General features: G+C 32.4%; 1 protein-coding gene across 1 annotated transcript in view; it reads right to left on the bottom strand.

The window, feature by feature from the left end:
• LOC129231202 (ATP-dependent 6-phosphofructokinase-like) overlaps positions 1-20,614 on the bottom strand; it is a 58,728-nt gene extending 38,114 nt beyond the window's left edge. The window contains exons 1-6 of the mRNA XM_054865449.1: positions 20,365-20,614; positions 18,605-18,756; positions 8,486-8,675; positions 4,854-5,019; positions 3,360-3,404; positions 2,867-2,975 (exon numbers count right to left, since the gene is read on the bottom strand). Coding sequence (XP_054721424.1) covers positions 2,867-2,975; positions 3,360-3,404; positions 4,854-5,019; positions 8,486-8,675; positions 18,605-18,756; positions 20,365-20,539 — 837 coding nt within the window. The 5' untranslated portion in view covers positions 20,540-20,614. The remainder of the gene's footprint in view (positions 1-2,866; positions 2,976-3,359; positions 3,405-4,853; positions 5,020-8,485; positions 8,676-18,604; positions 18,757-20,364) is intronic.
• Positions 20,615-21,456: the final 842 nt, after the last annotated feature.

The following is a 21,456-nucleotide window of genomic DNA, read 5'->3' as shown; positions in this document are numbered from 1 at the left end:
ATATTGGGTTTAAATACCATGGGGAACTATCATGGAGACCTCATATTTTCAGAATACTACTGAAAGGGAGTGGGAGAAGTATATAGTACCCTGCATCGGAGGTAACTGATGGTGACGAGCCCCATGGCTTTTGAACCCATGGTTTTTATGAGAAAGTACTCTACATACTCCGTAGGCATTTTGGGATGTCAGGCTTTGAACCTAGAACTCTCCAATTTCAAGTTCCCTATTCAATTAAGCTACGCACAGCATCCCATTGGTATATTTTATAGGATTTTAAAAGCTATAATACATTATATTCTTTTAAAAATATAATTTGAAAAAAATCTATAGTCAATGTTTTCTTAAGAAAATAGCATGATTTTGTTCCCATATGAAGAAAATCACTAATTGCAAAACAACCAAATCACCTAGAGCAAATTCGTTGAAATGTTTTTAACACTTAATAAATATGCTGCTTTAGCATGTATATTTTAACCTAACTTGTAACCAGAAGGTTGCTAGTTTTTTAACATCAAACTAAATTGTCAATTACTATATGGGGACTCGCTGGTAAGATAATTTTACTTTTTCTACCAGTTTGTTGCCACTAACATCTGCCTCCAGCTCGGTTATTCACTAAGCCAGAATGAGGAGTTCTAATAAGAATGAAACTGTAGTCTCTAGATGTGATAACCGAGTCGTCTGGTATATAGCATGTAGTTCCGTATTATGCCTGGTTTAGGGACAGTAACTTACTCTGCCGTGTGCAGGTAAAAGGCAGTAACGGCAAATTTTTCATTTTTTTTACATTTTTGTCATCTATTGTACGTTATCTTTACTGTACATGCTCGCTTATTCGGTTTCCACCGAAAAAAAGGTACGAAAAAGACGTCTGATTCCAACATTTCCCTATTGTTAGTATTGAAACCAAAACGCATTTCTTCAAATATCTCGAAAACTCATTTCTGCAGATACTGCCATTTACTGGCACACAGCAGTAACTGCTAACTATACCTATGTTTCTAGGAAGTTTTCTACTAATATTACTAATGAAAATAACAAGCAACAAGTACTTACAAGTGAAATACCCCTTAAAATATCAGTCCATGACAATGATTACCCCTCTAACAACTTCAACCTATTCTGCCTATTTCTGACCCAAATTCAAGTTTTCCCTCCTACAGCAACACAAATCAGTTCACAGAGAAATAATGCATGATATTTTATTGAAAGCTTTTTGAAAGTCTATGTTCATAACATCTACACACTTTTAACATCTAAAGGCTTGGAAAATGCTTGCTTTGGAAGCTTTTTTTGAGCAATCACGATTGCTTATTGTTCTCATTTGACTGTTTTGATGTTCCTATGATTTTATTTTCCCACCGTCTCCCTCTGCAGCACCACCGTAGCCGGCCTCATGATACTGCTCCTCTAGCAAAAGCCGTCTCCAGGTTACGTCCATGTCCAACATACACACGCATACATACACGCACCTGCACTCACACATACACACACTATCATGCCTGTACAAAGGTACAAATACACACACACATACACACACACACACTCATGCCTGCACACAGACACAAACACCCACACATACATACACCCACTTACATACACAGACACACTCATGCCTGCATACAGATACAAACACACACGCATACATACACATACCTATACACACACACATACCCACACACTCATGCCTCGATACAAATACACACGCCTACATATACACACTCGTGATTGCGAAAAACATAATTTGAATTCAAAATGCCATAGTTCAAATGAATTTTTTTTTTGTTTTTGTTTTTGATAAGGTTTAGGTCCGGATCTATAAATTTTGAGCAACAAAATCTGTAGGGTACCTCCACCAGTGTACATCTGCAACATTAATAAGTCTTAGTGCAAGTTTTTTCAATTAAAAAAAAAATTTCTTGGGCCGTCGGGCCCCTTAAGGACATGGGCTCTATGCACTGCGGGGGCAGCGGGTACGTAGATCCGGGCCTGGCAAGGTTGGAAGAAAGGAGGATAAACATAGCAGAAGGCAGGTACGCACCAAAGCGAAATTATAGTTAGAACTTTAAAATATAGCTTTGCAGTTTTCAAATAAGTACTTTTTACTACATTTCAAGCTAAAATTCATGGATGTATGTCAAGTGATATCCACATAAGAAAAATATTAAAATTTGGAAGACATAAGATTTTATTTGGTTTATTTTAAAAAGGAAGCTTTTGCTGATTGGAAAAACTTTTATACTTGCATTTTGAGATGATTGAAAATAAAATGTAGAGAACAAATTTAGAAGTAGCTTGAGAAAAAGAAAAATATTCTTAGTTTTTCTTTACTGAAGTAGCTAAATTGCAGAAATAGTTGCCGATTTACAACCCTGGCAACCAATTAATCATTTTTGCATTCATTTTGGCTAAAATGATTGATATAGAGGTTTTCAAAAAAGCTCCTTTAGTTTTTTTATCATAGCCATTGGTAGCCCTGCCAATGTTATATATATAAGTGACTGAAAATATACAGAAAAATTTCGTCTAGAACTAAATAAGCTTACTTTTGCAAATGTTAACACATCCATTTACAAACAGCATCCTTCCCTCGATTGTTTTAGGTTCTAAATTAATGAAACTATACCCTTTTCAGAGTTAAAAGTTATCAAAATAAATAATAAAATAAAAAAAAAAACATTACTTACTAAAATATAAAAATAAAACAAGTAAATAAATATTAAAAGAATATCAAATTCACTCTCAAAATGTTAGGCATAATATTTTAGTACATTTCAACAATCTATGTTCATTTGCCATGAAGATTTAAAGTTTCAATTCATACATATGTATAAATACATTCAAAAAATAAATAAATACAAGCCTGTTGTAATTTTCTACATAATATCTGCGGCCAGTCTCTTTCAGGAGGCCATTCAGGGATAAAAACGAAGTCAGCCTCGCTTGCCAAAGCCCCAACTAGAGCTAAATAGCTAAAAAATGAATTCAAATTTGGCAACTGTAAATTATATGCACACAGAATAGCTCTAGGACTTAATAAATAGGGTGCATCGAAACTACCTCTTTTTGGAAATTCACAATTTTAAGTTGATAAAAAGTTGCCCCTTAAAATCCACATATACCACAAAATTCAGTTACCCCGCAAAAGGCCTAAATTTTATAATCTTCCAAAAAAAAAAAAAAAAAATCATTTTTCTAAATATTTTGTGATTTGAATAAAAAATTTTGTGATATATGTGGGTCGGTAGGGGTAACTTTTTATCAACTTGAAATTTACAATTTCCAAAAAAATGTTTTTTTTTCGATACACCTTTTAACTAACGTATAAACAACAATAAAAATAGAATTTAACCTACCCACAATGTCGTCCCATTACTTCTAATATAAAGGTTCTTTGATGACTAAAGAAAAACAAAGATATACAATTAGAGTAATATTAGTTATTTTTTAAAATTTGTGTGTTAAATTCAAGTTTTTCTGCATACATAGCAAAGTGTTGTTCTTTTATATCAGTTTTTACACAAATTCTAAGGGGAAAATTTCACAAAAATATTTTCAAATTTTAATTCATAAAAGCATTTAATTTTTGAAATTAAATAAACTTTTATGATCAAATGTCTCTTTAATGAATTGATGGCAAATCTTAAATTTCTTGCTGAAGGTCACAAACTAGACAGCTAAAAATATTTTTAAAGTAAAGTATTAGTTATTTGAACAGATTTTTATGAATGCAATAGTATCTTTAGGAGCCATTTTTTTCATGTTTTGTAGTATTTTTGAAATAATTGCACGACTGATTTAAGTTTTTAATGGTTAGTGTAAAATATGAGTTTCTTCTGAACCCCCATAAATTTTTTTTCGCAAGTATCGGGACCTCTACAGAAATTCATTGATGACCCCTGGCATATACTCTTTATCATGATTTACACTAAGTGCAGTTGAATTTTCCGATGAAAAGCTATGGTGAAAACCAAAACAATCATTCTAATTCATCTGCAGGCAATGGATGCAAAAGTTGAACTCTTTTTAGCATGGCTTCAAGTCCACCATGCATAATGAAAATGGCAAAATTTATTCTCCAACTTGTAATGACAGCTCTAATTTCGGTTAATTTAAAAATAATGCCCAACAGGGTCGGATCTGCATACTTAGACCCCCAAAGCTTCCAGTGAGGGGTTCCCCCCAACCCAAAAAAGCAAAACTATTTAAAAAGAAAACAACAAAAATAATGCATAAACTTAAAGGCTGAAAATATTTTTTTTATAATGTTACTGAACTTATTAAAAGTTAAAACTTAAACTTGAAAAGTTGAACTCTGGAATAACAATATAAAGTCTATGGTTTATGTTAATTTGAGATACATATTTTTCCACCTTTAAGACAAAGGAGATTTGTCATTTCATTTTCTTCATCAGAAGGCTGGAAACCCATTATCCAAAATTTTTTTGAAAGAAAATTCAAAGCAGAATTAGAGATATGAAATTTTTAAAGCAAAGAAATTTCAGAACAGCCATCAGACAATATTCATTTCTAGTTTTAAAAGCTTTAAAAAGGTTTTCTCCTTCACTTCTAGCTCAGAATTTGTTAAAAAGTTAGAAGTTACTAACATCGAGGGGAAGACTTGAGCTCCCTGTTGAGCCGAGTCATTTTAGTCCAAATTTTTAAAAAGCCATGGAGTTATTTTTGCTATTGCTAGGTGTTTTAAAAAGTTAGTGCTTCCCAAAAGGCATCATAACATTTCAAAGTTTCAACAGGGTGTATCAAAAGAGCAACATGGCTCTGTGTCCTGCCATACAAGCTAGAGTCATTTTTAACTAATGACTTCATTTCTGCAAATCAATGAAACTTACCTAGAAGCTGTAGTAACAATAGCATCAATTGATTCAATAATGCGATGCAGAGCTGAGTCAGTGCCAATTGTCATGTCAGTACCACAGAAATCATTATCAATAGATCCAACCATTCCAACAATGTTCAAATGTCCACATTCAGCTCTTGTAATACGTGTAATGACATCTGTAAGGATTTAAAGAATTCAAAGAAGATATAAAACTCACTTGAAAGGTTCTTGATGAAAGATTCTTAAAATTGAAAATTCTAAAACGATGTAGTACAATAATTTTTAAGCTTAAATATTCTATAATTTATATTAAATCTAATCATGGGAAAAAATATTTTATAGCTTTACATATCATAGCAGAGCTTTTGGATACTACGATACAGAAAAAATAAATAAATAAATAAAACCCAAATTTTCAAATAAGGAAAATACAAAACAGAAGTATTGACAAATTTATTTCTTGTTTTAGTTCAATTACTAGTAAGATTGAGATTAGTTTATCATAAACTGAAAACACAACACAGATTTCATTTGCATTTTTAGTCTCATGTTTTACAACAAACATACAGAGTCTCAAAAACCAGAGGTAATTGGGGCTCTCTCTAACACGGATTATTGAAAGCTCATATCATCCGGAAAAATCCTAGTAATTAAAATTTGAACTATTTGGACAACATAAGTTTATGTACTTTTCAATTCCTAGTACAATATGGAGGAAATGTTATCTTCACTCTAATTTCAATAAAGTTTACATTTAATTACCCCTAAACGGTCTTTGACTAGTATCTGTATATATTTGTGTGTGATAATTTGTAGGTAACCAAAAACTGCATTTTAGCTATCCTAGAATCTGCTTTGAAGAACTTTGTTGTGACATTTATGTCTGTGTGCCTGCCTATGTTTGTATGTATTTCAAATAACACAAGAATGCAGTCATATTATATATATGACTCATACCGTGCATTTCCTGTTTTGATTGCAATCAGACATTCCAAAAGGTTATTTACTCATTTTTTGGGGGCAAATCAATGTTAAATTCAAGTTTTTTTTTCTGTATATGAAGTAACTATCTCCAAAGGATCTCTTTCACTTCAGGCCTCTTGACGAGTGTTGTTAACAACCACCCTCTCAATACATTTTCATTATGTAGGTTAAGGATGTTTTACAATTAAAAAAAATTGATTTTCAGATTTTAATGCAAATAATTATTTTTGTTATTAAAAATGTACCTTAAATATAAATAACACTTCAAATTAAACAGAGCTGTGGAAATTTTGACTCAGGACTGTAACATAACAGTATACTTGCAATCATTACAGGACTCTTTCTGAAAATATTTGATGAGTATTGTATTGTTGTTACCCCTAGAATACAATAAGGGCATACTGCTAAAATTCACAAAACTTTAAGGAAAAAAATTTTTTTTCCAAAAAAAGATCAAGTTTCGTAATTAACAACTTTAAAATCTTTTTTTTTAAACCTTATGTCCGAAATAAAGATAAAAATATATATATATTTTTTTTTGCAAACTTTATTGCATTAATAATTTAAAAACATGCATTACCTTTATTCAAAGATTATATAACTAATAGAAGGTGCTGAACAAAAGCTATTTAATGTTATTAAAAAATTTATAGCAGCACCTCTAGCTAGCAAAAGCTTTCTCCAATTGCAAACTCAGAGAAACATGGAGATTTCAAAGGCCCAGCCAAATTGCAACTTCGCTAAGGTGACACTGAATAAGAAAAAAACTGATGAACCAATATGCAAACAGAGGAGTTCTGATTGGTTCATAAAGGCATAAAACCTCTTCCCCTCTATTTTTCTACCCCCAAATCAACTACTGCTCCATCCTAGAGGTTAATAATTCTAAGTTTGGAATGCATGTCAGTTAGTTTTAATATCCGGACGGGTTTTTCCCAAGTCTGTCATCTTACATCTTGCCTACTGAGGGAGATCCAAATAGAAGACAAGTTTTTGGCCTTTTATACTACTAAAGTAAACTCCTGATTATCCGCTTTCAGATTTATCTGCAGTTTTTCACTTTCATTTTTTAATTTTTTTCAGTGATGCTGTTTAAATGCAGAAAAATCACACACAATTTGAACTTAACAAGAAAAAAAAAATCTATTTTTTAACATTCTAATTTATTTCCTCCACTTCCTTTCCATCCACAATAAACCTTCCTATGTCACTGAAACATGACTTGATGAAACCTGATGGGGTTGTAGGGAGTATGAATCCCTCCCCCTATGTGAAGGGAGTGCAGCAAAATTTTTTGACTTTTTAACTTTGAAAATGCTATTTTACATATTTTCTGGTGTATATGATTGAAACAAACCAGTAGTATGTGACATGGCACTTTTAAGATGAAATAACCTAAACGTTGGTATACATAATTTCTGAGTAAACTAGGCCACGTCACTGGGACATTTTCCCAGTTACATTTTGTGATGAGCTGTGCAGTGGACATATATTGCTTATGGCTGTAAATTTAAAACCAACTTTTGAAGACCACCAAACTTGCACACTTTCATCATAGTAGCTCTTTTAAACATTGAAAAAAATAAGTCAAGGTGTACAAGAACAACTTGTAGTATATTAAATAGGGTATTTGACTTGATATATAAAGTTTCATAAGGGCCTACAAATTCCCCAAAAACTTCACAATTGTCATTGACTTTCCATAAGCAAAAAGAAAATCTTCCTCAAATAATTCACTCCTCCAGCAAAAGCACTCGCCACTCCATCAAAAAAATGACACACCAGGGAAGGGGAGGGGTTATCCCCATAGACTCTGCTCTTGCCCCTACACAACTTCAGTGGAACCTAACTTGATATGTTTTAGCAAACATGTTTGCATAATTTGCTGTGTATGTACGATATCTGCTTGTAGTAATGAGCGATTTATTTTGTCTTTGCTTTTGCTCTTACATACATTATATTACATATGCTGTTATTGTGTTAAGTTACAGTTTAACTGTATGTGTGAGTGTTACTGATTGTTTTAGCTTTTGTATAGACTAGTAAGTTTCTTACTTATTCTGTTGATAATTTACAAAATTTGCATATTCAAGATTACCATGCCATCCTATTCTGTGGATAATTGGGAGTTTACTGTACTTGTGTACTAAGTTTAATAGCTACACACAAACTAGAGCCCTGTAAGTACTACAAACAGTCAAACGCTCTGACAATTGGATTTATTTTAGGAAGGGATATAGCTTTGAAAAATAGAAAATGTTTCACATATACTGTATTTCAGATAACTTCTAGTAATTTTCAAAATAACAGCATTGTAAAAATATAGGATCAATGTACACAATGATAATATTTTAATACTGCACAAAATACTAATTTTCTCCCCATTTAAATGCAGAAAAACAACGGAACAAACCTAATAAATTATAAGAAGAAACAACTAAGAATCATTTTCAGAAGAATTTGATCTTTTTTATGAAGAAGCATTGACTAGCACTTTACTAGTTTCACTAGCCTTATCGCTCGTCCCACGGCATAAAATGTTTTGCATGGAGTGTTAATTATACTTGAGCTTTTGCTGGCTTATTTTGTACACTTTCTTCTGACAAAGCAAAAAGAATTTTTAAAAAAACCAATATTTTTAACTGAAATAAAGATTACCTTTTTCAACTAATTCATCCAACAAAGATGACCATTCTTGACGAAATATATTGGCACCAGTTAAACTACCATCACCACCAATTACAACCAAATCCGTAATGCTATGCTTAACTAAATTTGCTGCTGCTTTTAATCTGCCTTCTCTCGTTGTGAAGTCTTTGCACCTAGCACTGCCAATCACAGTGCCACCCTAAAAAAAAAAAAAAAAAAAAAAAAAAATCTGAATACTATTTTTTTGTGTGACATACTTGACAGCAAAAAAAAAAAAAAAATTCTTTAGAATGTATATGAAAAGCACAATAACAGAACTAACTACAAGGGTGTAGTATAAAAAGGGTGAGCAGCAATTAATTTAAACCTGCTTCTATGAAAGGTATAAAAACAATCAGGTTAAAAAATAATTTTTTTTAAAACTGCAGTTAAAGGACAACAAAACTAACAGCTGAAGTAAGTAAGAAAAAGTTAAGGAATAATTTAATCAACATTTTAAACCAACAGATTTAATTGCGCTTGGACATGTATCTCTATGGCCTTTTAGAACACTGTCAATGTATGTGTCAACAAATTCTTTCCAGACTTTTTCTGAATAATACAAAATGCTGCAGAGCCATGACCAAGGGGAGGGTTTTAGGGGTTAAACCCCTTCCCTTTGGGGGAAAATAATAAGCCAAATGAAAAAAATGTATATTTGACTTTTATTAGTTATTATGTGAAAGTTTGTGTGCAGCGCTTCTTTAATACTCTTACTGAAGTTTTTCTGCAATTTACGAGTGTTAGAACTTTGACAACTGGAATAATATTTATAAAAAAAAAATTTATGCCACCGTGCTAAGCGCAAAAGTTGTATCTGCATCCCAGTTTAAAATGAGAAACTGCCATTTATAAAGTTGTGTGCCTCCATGTATTTGATACGAATGTCACAGTTTTTGAATTTTTAATAACATTTTCTATTTACAAATGATCATGAAACACAGTATTTAGGTAAAATACATGACAAAGAATTCGTTGTTGACCTTAACTCAATTTTGATAAAAAGTGCAGATACGACTTTTGTGCTTAGCACGGCAGTATGGTGGAAGAACCCCTCAATGTTTTGTCAATACAAAGCCTTTATTGCTACAAGAGGTATTGATGAACTTGGCATATCTTGCAGCTATGAAAATCCATTAGTGATTGAGTTTGGAAATGTAATTTGCATCTGCAATAAGCTTTTTCCTGTTTAGTTTATTAAGAATCTGTGGACATTTATTATACTGATTGCAATATACCACATTGTGAATAGATTTGATTAAAATGAAGAAAAAGTTTTTAAAAGAAACAAACAAGATTCAATTCAAATTAAAAGTAACTGTAAAATGAAGGTTTACTGCAGTCACTTGTGCAGCTAGAATTATCCTTCAAGGGTAGAGAGGGGTTACAAGAAGTCTTTACAGGTGTAGAAATGCCATAATGGGATCCACAATTCAGCACAAAACTAAAGCTTGTGAGGGATTCAACTCCCCCCTCCCCCAAACACTCCTCTGGTGGTACGGACGTAGGAGCTTTCAAACCCCTTCTCCTGTGAAAACCTGGACATGGGCCTGAAATGCTGAATAATATTTCAACAATTCAAAGAGTTAATAACAAAAGTTATAAAAAATAAAGAAATAAAAATTGATGATAAATGGTAATTACTAGCATAAACAGTTTGCATTTCTCACAACATTAAAGAGCAACATAATTTAATTCTGAAAAATTGCTACTTTTTTAAGCATCATTACACAACAATATTGAAAAATTCCTCTTAAAGAATATTGAATTGACTTTTACAAACCTAGGGCCCAATTAATCTCTGAAATTAGGGGAAGATTGGTCTTATTTTGTGCAGGGCTGCAGAGTCGGAAGAAAAGTTGCCGACTCCTGGATTTTGAAAAGTCTGATTCCAGCTTTTTTATTATTTATTTATTTATTTTTTTCCAAATCCCCCTCCCTCATGGGAAGGGGGGAAAACCCCTAAGCAGAGATGAAAATATTAATTCCTTTTTATGAAATTTTTGCATTGTATTTTATTGTAAACCTAAGATGTTATACAAAGTTAGAAATTCAATTTGAAAATCAAATTATCCAATAGTAATAGTTGCAATTTCTAAAGCGAGATTACTTAAAAATCCCATTAAAAAATTTAATTGGATTAATTTGCTCTCCTTTAATTTTTTGAATTTCCCCCTTGAGGGATTTATTTTTTGCTTAGTCACAAAAACCTTTTCTTGACAGGGGGCGGTCCTTCCCCCTCCCGGGTGACAACCATCTGGTGGGTACCACCTCAACTTAATCTCCGAGTTTATAAAAATTGAAAATCTTTAATTCTGAAAAATTTCCCCAACAATATCCCCTTAAATCTTAAATTTCATCTTAAAAATTTCAATGAAAATATTGCATTATATTGCAGGGAGAGGTCGAGTACATGTACGTCTGGAGCAAATGTGACACAAAATGCGGCGGTATACAGCTTTGTATGAATAGCTTTTACCATAGCTACATTTCTTGACTCAATTTTTAATTTTTGTTTCATTGGCAGCTTTAGAATTAACCTTAATAAGATTTTAACATTAACTGCAATTATTGAGTGTTGTAATCAATAAATCATGTACTGGTTTTATTTTGAACTTTTTAGTGATAACCAAGCTTTCTTAGAAAAAGTCTTTAGATTAAAAAAAAAAAATTATATTTTATCGGATTTTTTGGATTTGCACTTTTGGGCCAAACAAGCACTTATTTGAATTTACCAAGCACCCTCAGAAGTTTCCAGACTAGCTCAAGCGATTCATACATTCCTTTTACTATTTTATAACTGAGATAGGGATAAAAAAAAATATATTTTTCATTTGAAAGTGATTACTTAGGAAATGTTAGGCAACAAAACTGTTTGCTGACAGTTGCTATCATTTAAATAAAGTAAAAAAATAAGCAAACTAGGAGACAGCGTAGGTATAGCTGTTACAGAAAGATCGATAAACAATCAAGCCAGCTGGTTGCCACAATGACAAGCATTTTCTTATTAGTAGCATGTAATCAAATTAATAGGTAGTCAGTTAAAAAAAAATGCAAGGAGAGTCAGTGAAAATTAAAGAAATAAAAAAACCTGGGGTCGGCGTCGGCATGTTTTTGAACGACTACAACTCCTTTACTCCAAAATCAGTTCGACTCCGACTCTTTGACTCCACAGCCCTGATTTTGGAGCCCCCCATTTTTCGTTTGGGGAAATTTTTCTAAACATTCTATGCATTGACACACACTTTCTAACATGAAAAGGACAAGCAGAATTCAAGTTAATTCCACCTTACCGACTGACAGAAGTTTATTACATATGTTTCGCTTCAATTCTCTGGAAATATGGGTAGTAACATGTCAAATCATATTTGACCTTTACAAAAGAAATTATATGTCATAAAAGTACATTTTAACATAGTTGAATCAAATCCCACATTTGAAAATCTAGCTTGAGGCTACATTTTATCAAATATAATTCTATAATTATTTAATGCTTTCAAACATTTTTGTTTTGCAAATTCTAATGTTTACAACATCTAAAAAAATGCAGTTAAAAGCAGAAACTAGAGTTCTTAAGCAGTTCAGGGTGGCGACAGGAACTGGAAAAAAAAGTTCCCTGACTTTTCCCTGATTAAGTTCACCAAATTTCCCTGATTTACGTTACTTATAGTAATGGTTTCCTTTCTTTGCCCTACCTGAAAAGCATTGCATATTAAATAAAATGCACTGTTTAAAACGGTTTAAGCTGTTAATTAAAAATATATTTTGAAAAAATACCTCCCCCCCTTTTTTTGGTAAAAATAGTTGATTAAATTATCGACAGAGAAATATTATAGGAAATCTAAAACAAATACTTTACTTTCAGGAACCAGTGAAATAAGAATTGTAAGAAATTATTAAAACCACTCTTAAAGACATATCTAATCATGGTAAAACTAAAAAATTTAAATGGAAATAATCTTGAACTGAATTTTCAAGCAGCATAATTGTTGCTACAAGAATAACAAGTGATAGTTAAAGTATAGAAGTAATGTAGTTTGACTTACGTAAATAATACTGCCATCTGCAGGTAAACGGTAGGTATCTGCATTCTGCAGACATTAGTTTTCGAGATATTTGAAGAAATGTGTGGTGGATTCAGTACTAACAATAGGAAAATGTTAGAATTAAGACTTTTTTTCACGCCAATTTTTCAGCATAAACTAAATAAGTGAGTATGTGCAGTAAAGATAACGCACCATAGAATGACAAAAATGCAAAAAAAAAAAAAAAAAAAAAAAACTGCTGTTATTACCCTTTACCTGCACAGGGCAGAATAGACATATTTATGTAAAACAAATTGAAATCTACCAACAACTAGTCACATTGAGCTTTTTCCTTATCAAGAACTTAGGTTTTGATGAATGGATACAGCATTTTAACTATTAAAAAATAATAAAAATATATTTACTTATTTACACAACTCAATTTCAAATGATTTCATTAGTTGTCGAAAAAAAATCATATATTACTTTAGTAAAAAACAACATTGAAATGAAAAAAACAATTAGTAATAGTTTCAAAATATACATGTATATGGTTTTAAAATAAAAGAGTTTTGAAGTCTGAAAAAAAAAAAAAAACCCTGCGTGTAATCTGAAGTGACAGCGAATAATACCATGCAAAAAACAAATTTGATTTTCAGTCAAAATTTAATTTTAATACAACAAATAATTGGTGAAAAATTTGTAGGGAACTAAAAAACTTTATTTTGCAAAGAAATTTTTTTTTTCTTCATTTGATCAATTTTCCCTGAATTTTTGTTATTTTTTCAATATTCCCTGATATTTCCCTGAGTGATAAAGTTCCCTGACTTTTCCCTGATTTGTCGCCACCCTGCAGTTTTAGTCATATTTGGGCCCCCTATAAATTCTGAGTGAGAGTTCAAGCTTCCTGAGCTTTTTGGGTAATATGCCCTGTGCAAACATTGAAAAAAAAACAACATATTATTAAAGCATGTACATTGCCTTTTTATGAAGCTAATTTAAAAATATTTGTTTCAAGAGAATACTAAAGCAGTTTCAAATTGACGAACATTAACAGATGTACACACCAGGAGTATGTATAGGAATTCATTTTGGGAGTAGCCAAAGGTTAATATGAGAACTTTCCAAATTTGAGCTTGAAATCATCAAAATCCTTATTCACAATGAGTAGTTTTAAATTAGTTTTGAGAGGAGTCCGGGCCCCTTTGCCCTCCTCCTCAACCACATGCACAGTATTCTATAGGAACTTAAGCACTGTATTTTCCTGCATATTATCTGATAAAAAAGTATAAAATTATCAGATTATCGAGGTGCTACTTATACGCTGCCGTTGGTTATCTGTGCTTTTTTCCTCAACGCCAACTCATTGAAACGCAATTTGCAGCAGGATTCACCTATAAAGACCGTTTGGCTGACTGTAGGGTTATTTATTTTACATAGTTTAAATTTTCCTCTTATGGAATCCAGGCTGAGTAAAATAAACAACTATACAGCTAAAGAAGAAGTCTCCATTTGCACACGATTGGAATGTTTGCTCCTTTGTCTTGACTCACTGTCTTTAAGGCATTAGCGTACTATAATCATGAAATCATTATTTTTAGACTATTTTTTGGATTACTTTTGATTATACCTAAATAATTATTACTTCCTCACGGTTTTAGTTTAGTTGATAAAATTGTCAAATCAAAACAATTTCAATTTTTACATACATCAGATTATCCGCAGATTATGCAGAGCCTTTTCTTTCTCCAGGCTGATTTTAGGACCTGCAGATTATATGCCGCTGCAGATAATACAAAAAAAAAAATACGGCACAAAAGGAGGAAACATAGAAAGCTAACACAGTAAATTTTATGTTCTACAATTGAGATTAATTTTAAGGACTGGTTTACAAATATAAAGAGATGATAAGCACTTTTGGCTCAATTTAGAAACGAATAAAAACACTAAAGCATTCCTTCAGTAATTCACTGCTTTTCCATGCTAAAGGGGCTCTGTTCATGGATATTTATCATCAGTTGATAGAGATGTATGGCAACAAGTGCTAGTCCTTTCCACATTCAAAAGTGGTACAGGCAACTAAGGATAATCACTGGTTTTCTACTCGGTTTGTCCCCCCCCCCCCCCATTGTAGACTTCTTTCTGACCGGCAATAAACTCCCTGTACTACATCGAATGTGTTGAACAGGCAAACTTGTCCCCATATACCTCTGTTAACTGAGGATAAATATAAATGGGTGAAGTCCCTTTGACATGCAAAAAGCAAATTACGGAAACAATCTTGCAGCTGAAAATTTACATTTTATAGCTTTAATGTCGAAAAAGTTTTTAGAGAAAGCAACCAGATCCTTTTTCTTTCCATAACCACATTGAACATAGCTAGAAAGTGCATTTCTGAACCTTGAAGTTTGACAAAATTAAGAAAGCAAGCCCCCACTGCCACCATCTCTCTAATATCTTTTACATATAGCCTAAACTTGGGTTTTTTAAACTTCAAAATCAAAACATTTCTGGGGACAATCCTCGACCCCTTAAATTTCGCCTTGTCAAAAAGAGTCTAATTTTGTTTTCCAGACATCAATTTTGAAAAATTTCCAAAGGAGGCCACTAAAACCCCACTTTTCCCTAACATTAATATTAAAGATTGTCTGAAATTGCGCCTTTTATTTACGTGTCAATTTCGAAATGTTTTTTGAGTTCCCTACCTTCCCCCGCTGAAACGTTTTCATTGACAAAGATAGTCTGAAAATTGTGATCTTAAAACTGCAATTAAATTTTTTTTTCTGGGTGTGTCCTTGAAATCTTTTTTAAAGAAAACCTAAAATTTGAAAAGGAACCCTTGCTCTTTCCCCCTTTTTTATATCTGTTATCACTACCAAACATAAACTAAAATTTATTTTTAAGATTTCAGTACTGAAAACTTTCAGGAGAAATCATTCAAATCAAACCAGTGTACTGATTCTTTCTTCAATAGTGAAAAAAAAAAATATTTTGGTTTGTGAGGAGTGAGCGAAGCAATTTAATGGAAACAGTGTAAGCATATCCATGGGTTAGTTCGCTGTACTAATGGTACAAATAGACAGCTTCAAGGGTGGCCCATTCAGGGTGAATTCACATTGAAATATGGGCAGTTCTCAAAAGGTGGGAACAAAAAAGTTAATTCTGAACAATTTTTAAAATTTTGAAATTTGACATCAATTTTGTTTTTATTGCATAGCATGTACACCTAGAACAACATATACAAACATAAAAAGAAGCAGGTATTTATAAAAATTAATAAATAGCAAATTTAATGATCGGTCTGTAGGTTACAGATTTTGGACATTGTTGTCCTGTAGATAACAGATTTTGGACATCATCCTAATGTAAGTTTCACAGTTTTTGAACTTTTCTAATGAAAATTTTATCTATTTTTACATTCTGCAATGAAAAATAAAGGCTTTAAAGTACTTGAATGACTTTAAATACTGGCCTTTAAATAATAAAATTTTGTTATAGTTTTATAGAATCCGAACCCCCCCCCCCCCAACCATTTTGCCTGCGCAGGTGATGAAGTCGCCAAAACTGATGCTGTTGGCGAAAACCAGAATTCTGGCTGGTAACCCTTTGCTTATCGTATGCTGTGAGTTGTCGCCAATCGAAATTTGCTTGGCAATTTCTGTGCCGTTTTGTTTACTTAAATATGTTCCATTACGATCATAACTTGTGTTTCTACTGTTATTAATGTAATGTTCAATGCATAACGTATTAATTGTGCAAAATGTCAATGGATTGAAGGAATTAACATTATATTAGCCTTTTTTATTAAGGTTACAAGACAGAAGATTATTTATAATAACGAATAATTGAACAGAATTATCGGCGTCTACATTGTAACACAATTTGGACATCTTACATGTATGTTTAAGAAAAATGATTTTTCTTCAAAGATACTGCATGAAAACAAATGAAAACACTTTAAAATAAATAACAACTTCATTTTGAGGATTGAAAAATACCTTTAAAACATATAAATCATATATTTAGTTCTCAAATTATAGCATTGTCAAGATCGTAAGTTTTGGACATACATCAAACTTCCATTTTTTCTAAAATTGTTCACAAAATAAATAATCTGTCTTTAATTTTTTAATTTGTGGAAAATATTATCAAAAAATTATTCAGTTTGAGATTCTTACCCTTAATTTTTTTTTTTTTTTTTTTGAAACGTATGGAAATAATTTAAAAAAAAATATTTTTAATGGTACATTTGCTCAGTTAACATTTTGGTATGTCCAAAATTGTGCCTTTTAGCAAAGAAAATATCTTTTTAAAGGTATTTGAAGAGCATTTTTTCCATAATTTATGTCAATTCTTGTCTCTATACAGTATTATAATTTAACTCAAATTTTTTTGAGTTAATTAAAATGAAAGTTATTTGGTGTTGAAGTTTCAAAGTTGTGTTTACTCCCACCTTTTGAGAACTGCCCATATGTCTTTGGTGCCATCCCTCTTGAGCAGGGGGCACCATCGTGTTACTGGAACGGGTTTAAAGGAAAACTAATAGGTTTGTAAGTGGAATTTCAGATTAAGACTATGACAAAAAGCAAAATATACATGGTCTGAAGCAAAGAGTCAGATGGGACACAATTTGGTACAGATGTGATATACCCCCCCATTGGCGAGGATAGAATTTTTAGCTCATTTCGAAAATCGCCAACGTCGGCGATAAAACTTTTTCCGGTAGCCCTAGTAACCCTGCAGAATATACCTGGGAAGTAAAGATGTGAACTAATTCTTTTCGCACGTGTGTCCGTGGAGGTAGGTGCACATATGTTCCGCTCTTAGGGGGGATTTTATGACGTGGTGTTGTTTCGTGCAATATACCTTACAGGAATGCTTATTTTGTGTTAGTTTAAATTCAGTAGTTGTGTTTTGAAGTAAAAACATTAGAAAATGCCAGTTTCTTCAAACTTGAAGGTTAATTAAAAGTTAACTCCAACGTGGTGTGTATCTGTAACGTGCCATTGTCATATGATGTATTGTTTTAGACTGAGTGTGAATATTTATACCAAATAAAAAGGTAAATTCTTTATTTTAGAATTCAAAAAAAACCTCTCACTTCCAAAATTCTTTGTTTTTACAAATCCTTGAGGGGTTCTTGTAGTATACATAACTGTGATCATACTTCGACTGTAATGTATATTAACAGTCGGAGGGATAACGGACCGAGCGGAGCGAGGTCCTGGCGAGCCAGAGGTCTCATAGTACTTTTGTAATGAGACCGAGACAGGGCCGGCGAGCCGAGGTCTCATTACAAAAGTACTATGAGACCGAGGGCTCGTATCCCGGAGAAATGATGAAAAAAAATTAATGCATTAATTTCGACTTGTAATTAATACAATAATTTATTTCATTGTATTTTAATATGTTTACAAAAAACCCCGGCCCTGTACATTTTTGAAGCATATATTCGTGATGCTTTTTGTTGTGCTTTTATGTTGTTTTTATATATATTGTGTTCTGAAGTGCTTTGATCATGTTTTCTTATCTGATTTTTTCCTGTTGGCGCTAAAAAAGCATCGCTAAGAACGATGTATGACATATGTCGTCATACATCGTTTTCTTGGCGACGCTTTCTTTGCGCCAACAGGAAAAAGTCGCCAAGGGTGGGGTATATCACATCAGTTCCCACAATTTCGTTGTTTGAGTTCATAAAAATAAAAGAAATTGACGAGCTAAATTTTTACATCCGAAGAAGAACAAGAAAATATTTTGAGCTTCTCAAATCTTAGGCTGATCTTGAAATCAGGAAAAATAGATCAGTATGGTAACACTTAGAACATCTTACTGGAAGCAGTTGTTAACCAAAATGGGAAAAGTAACTTTTAGGGGGCCTTTTACGTGCGATGGGGATTAATCAATTAACATGAACAATAGCCTAGTTTACTTAACAGTCTAGCTGGGCAGTGACTGCTTGCTAGTCATGTCACAATTTTTTTTTTAGTAAGAAGCAATAAAATATATATTATTTCGTGTATGTATCAAAACATCTCTAATTTTATTATTAGAAGATAAAGCTTACCTTATGAATGATGCCAGACACACTAACCCATGTTGCTTCAACAATATAATCATCGCCATCTACCATTCCTTGATAGCCTTCTTTGATGAAAAACACTTTGGCACCCATATACATTCCCATACGTACAACAGCTCGAACAGCAGCATTCATACCTTTGAAAACATACAAGAGCTTTGATTATTTTTATTTAAAAAGATTTAAAAAAGGTATAGACAGTCATGCATCTTAGAACTTGTTTTGGAAAACCTAATGTAAATTTTCTACAAGATTCTTGTTCACAAAATTCAACTATACATGAAATCTGCATATGCAGAAATGTATCTATCATAAAAATACACATTTAAAAAAAAATGTTTCTAAACTATTAGAAATTCTAAAAACTTTGTTTATTGCATCATTTTCATGTAAGACTAATAGATCCCCAAAATCTATAATCATAGATCTATTTATGAATTATGAAAAATTAAACAAGCTGATCTGTGCATCACATGACTTCCTTTTACACCAATTTAAGGTTATTTCATCATTATTGGCAATTTTAATGTGATTCAATAGTTAACTCTCTAAATATCACCAACAATGGCCAAATTAAAACCAGATTAAAAAAAAAAAAAAAAGCCAAATTTGTCGCCAAGTTGGTGACCAAAAGCCTGGCGATATATCGCCAAGTGTCCGCCAAATTATAACACCACTACTAGCCACTACGTACCAAATTTCAACTTTCTAGGACATACTGTTCTTGAATTATGCAACATACATAAAATACAGACATCACGAGAAAACTCGTAATTAACTCGGGGAATGTCAAAATGGGTATTTTCCACATCTATATGTTCTTAGACACTTATCCACGTGTGGTTGAGTTGAAAAAAAAAACTCAACATTAATTTAAGGTTAAGCAAAATGGAAATTAAGGCCGCATTTTGAGTGAAAATTTTTGCGCGAATACAATACTTCTTTTTTTTGTAAAAGGAAGTAAAAAACAACTACTGCTTTAAACATTTGCAAAGTCAATTGCATTTTCAAAATTAAAAAAAAAAAAAAAAATAAATAAATAAAATAAATAAAGGAAGAAAGAAAAAGAAAATGAAAAGATGACACTATTGTGAGACATGAGTTTGAATACACAGATTCATAAAATATGCAACATTTTGTCAGAACATAATATGAGCTAGAGTCAATAAAAGCCATGTTTTTTTTTTCCCCTGTTCAGGCCATGCCAGCAGATTTAAAAAAAAAAAAAAAAAAAAAGCTTAAATTCCTATGAGTTGAAAACAAAAAATAATTAGCATCAGTGAAAGGAATGTTTCCAATTCAGTTGATTTTTTTTTTCAAACCACTTTCAAATGATTAATAATATAATTATCTGCATCACAGGCACGAACTGTGCTGTAAAACCTTTAACTTTAGCATCAGTTTTTCAAAAATGAAACTCATATAAATGATCAATTACAGCAAAATAGGGGTTTGAAGCACTATAAAAATCAAATAGCATATAAAGCTCTTTAAAGCAAATGTTTACAGGCCTGTCATTTGAGTTCTCTGTGGGTGGGTGGGGGGCTAAGGGTATCAAACAAAATACATACTAAACTTGCATAACATTATGTTTCAAAAATTGGGGGTAGGGGGGCAATTGACTCCCACCGATCCTCCAAATGACCAGCCTTAACGTTTACTTTTTTCGTGATCTTGATCATGTAAGCAAAGATAATGTGAGTGAAATGCTTATGTTTTCATTTCAAGTGTTAGAACTTTCTTACCTTGGGAATCGCCTCCACTTGTGAAAACACCAATTGCTCGACTTTTTTTATCACTAAAAGAACCACGAGGAACATCTTTGCCTTCTCTGCTTGGAGCAAAAGGTACTATTTTACCCTCTTCTCCATCGGGCGAAAGCATAGCTCCTGTATCAGTTCTGCAGTAGCGATCACTCATTTTTCTCAAATTTATTTGGAAGTAAATAAATAGAACACTTGAACAAAAAAAAAATAATTTAAATAATCAATGATTTCAAAAAAATGCCTTTGTACAACGGATTTATATTATAACTTATCTGACAAGTCAGTATTTCTTGCCTCCACTTATGTGGAATTCTGATGCAAACTGACAATATACGCGCTCACTCTTCAAACTAGCAGACAGCACGAATTGTCCCCTTCGACCTTGGATAGCCGACAACGGTTGGCAGTTAACTCTTCTCACGAAACAAGAAGTAAAGCTTTTTGCAGAATATGAAATATTTTTTGAAGCAACGAAGAACCTTTATGCATGTAGTCTTCTTGTTTACTATTGACAGTTTTTACTGTATTTTCCTGCTTATTATAAGAGAGGGTGCATAGAATACGTATTGGTCACGTTCGAATAGGCTTACTCATTAACCTCCTAAGAAACACTGCGAAACGTTTCTTCCACGTTGTATAATCATGTTGGGAGGAAGTAACTTTAATAAGTAGCGTTGTAAATCGGATTAAAACGAAACCAGTTTTCTGCTACTATGTTCTGCTACGGTATTAAGCTGGCAATGAATCAATGCTTTTCTAATTGTTTTTAGTGATATTCTTGCCTTGTTTTCCTATTTTGTGCTTAGTATGTGAGTATGTGGTTAAGACCCCTTTTACACGATTCCCGCTTTCGGACATCGGACGGCAGACATGTGACGTCACAAGTCAGAGGAAAATCGTTGCTCATTTACACGAAGGCGGAAAGCGGGAAGCGTATGCAAATTTCGTAACCGGTTCGGTGTTTTGACAGGGCGTCTGCACCTGTTTGTTTATATTTGCTTCCGTTGAATCTTCTGTTATTTCCTACTATTTTTTTAATTGTTAAAGAATTGAAGTGTTTTCCGTAAATGT

The sequence above is a fragment of the Uloborus diversus genome, chromosome 10 (genome assembly GCF_026930045.1).
Source record: "Uloborus diversus isolate 005 chromosome 10, Udiv.v.3.1, whole genome shotgun sequence".
NCBI lineage: Eukaryota > Metazoa > Arthropoda > Arachnida > Araneae > Uloboridae > Uloborus > Uloborus diversus.
This window is presented reverse-complemented; position numbering and strand designations above follow the sequence as displayed.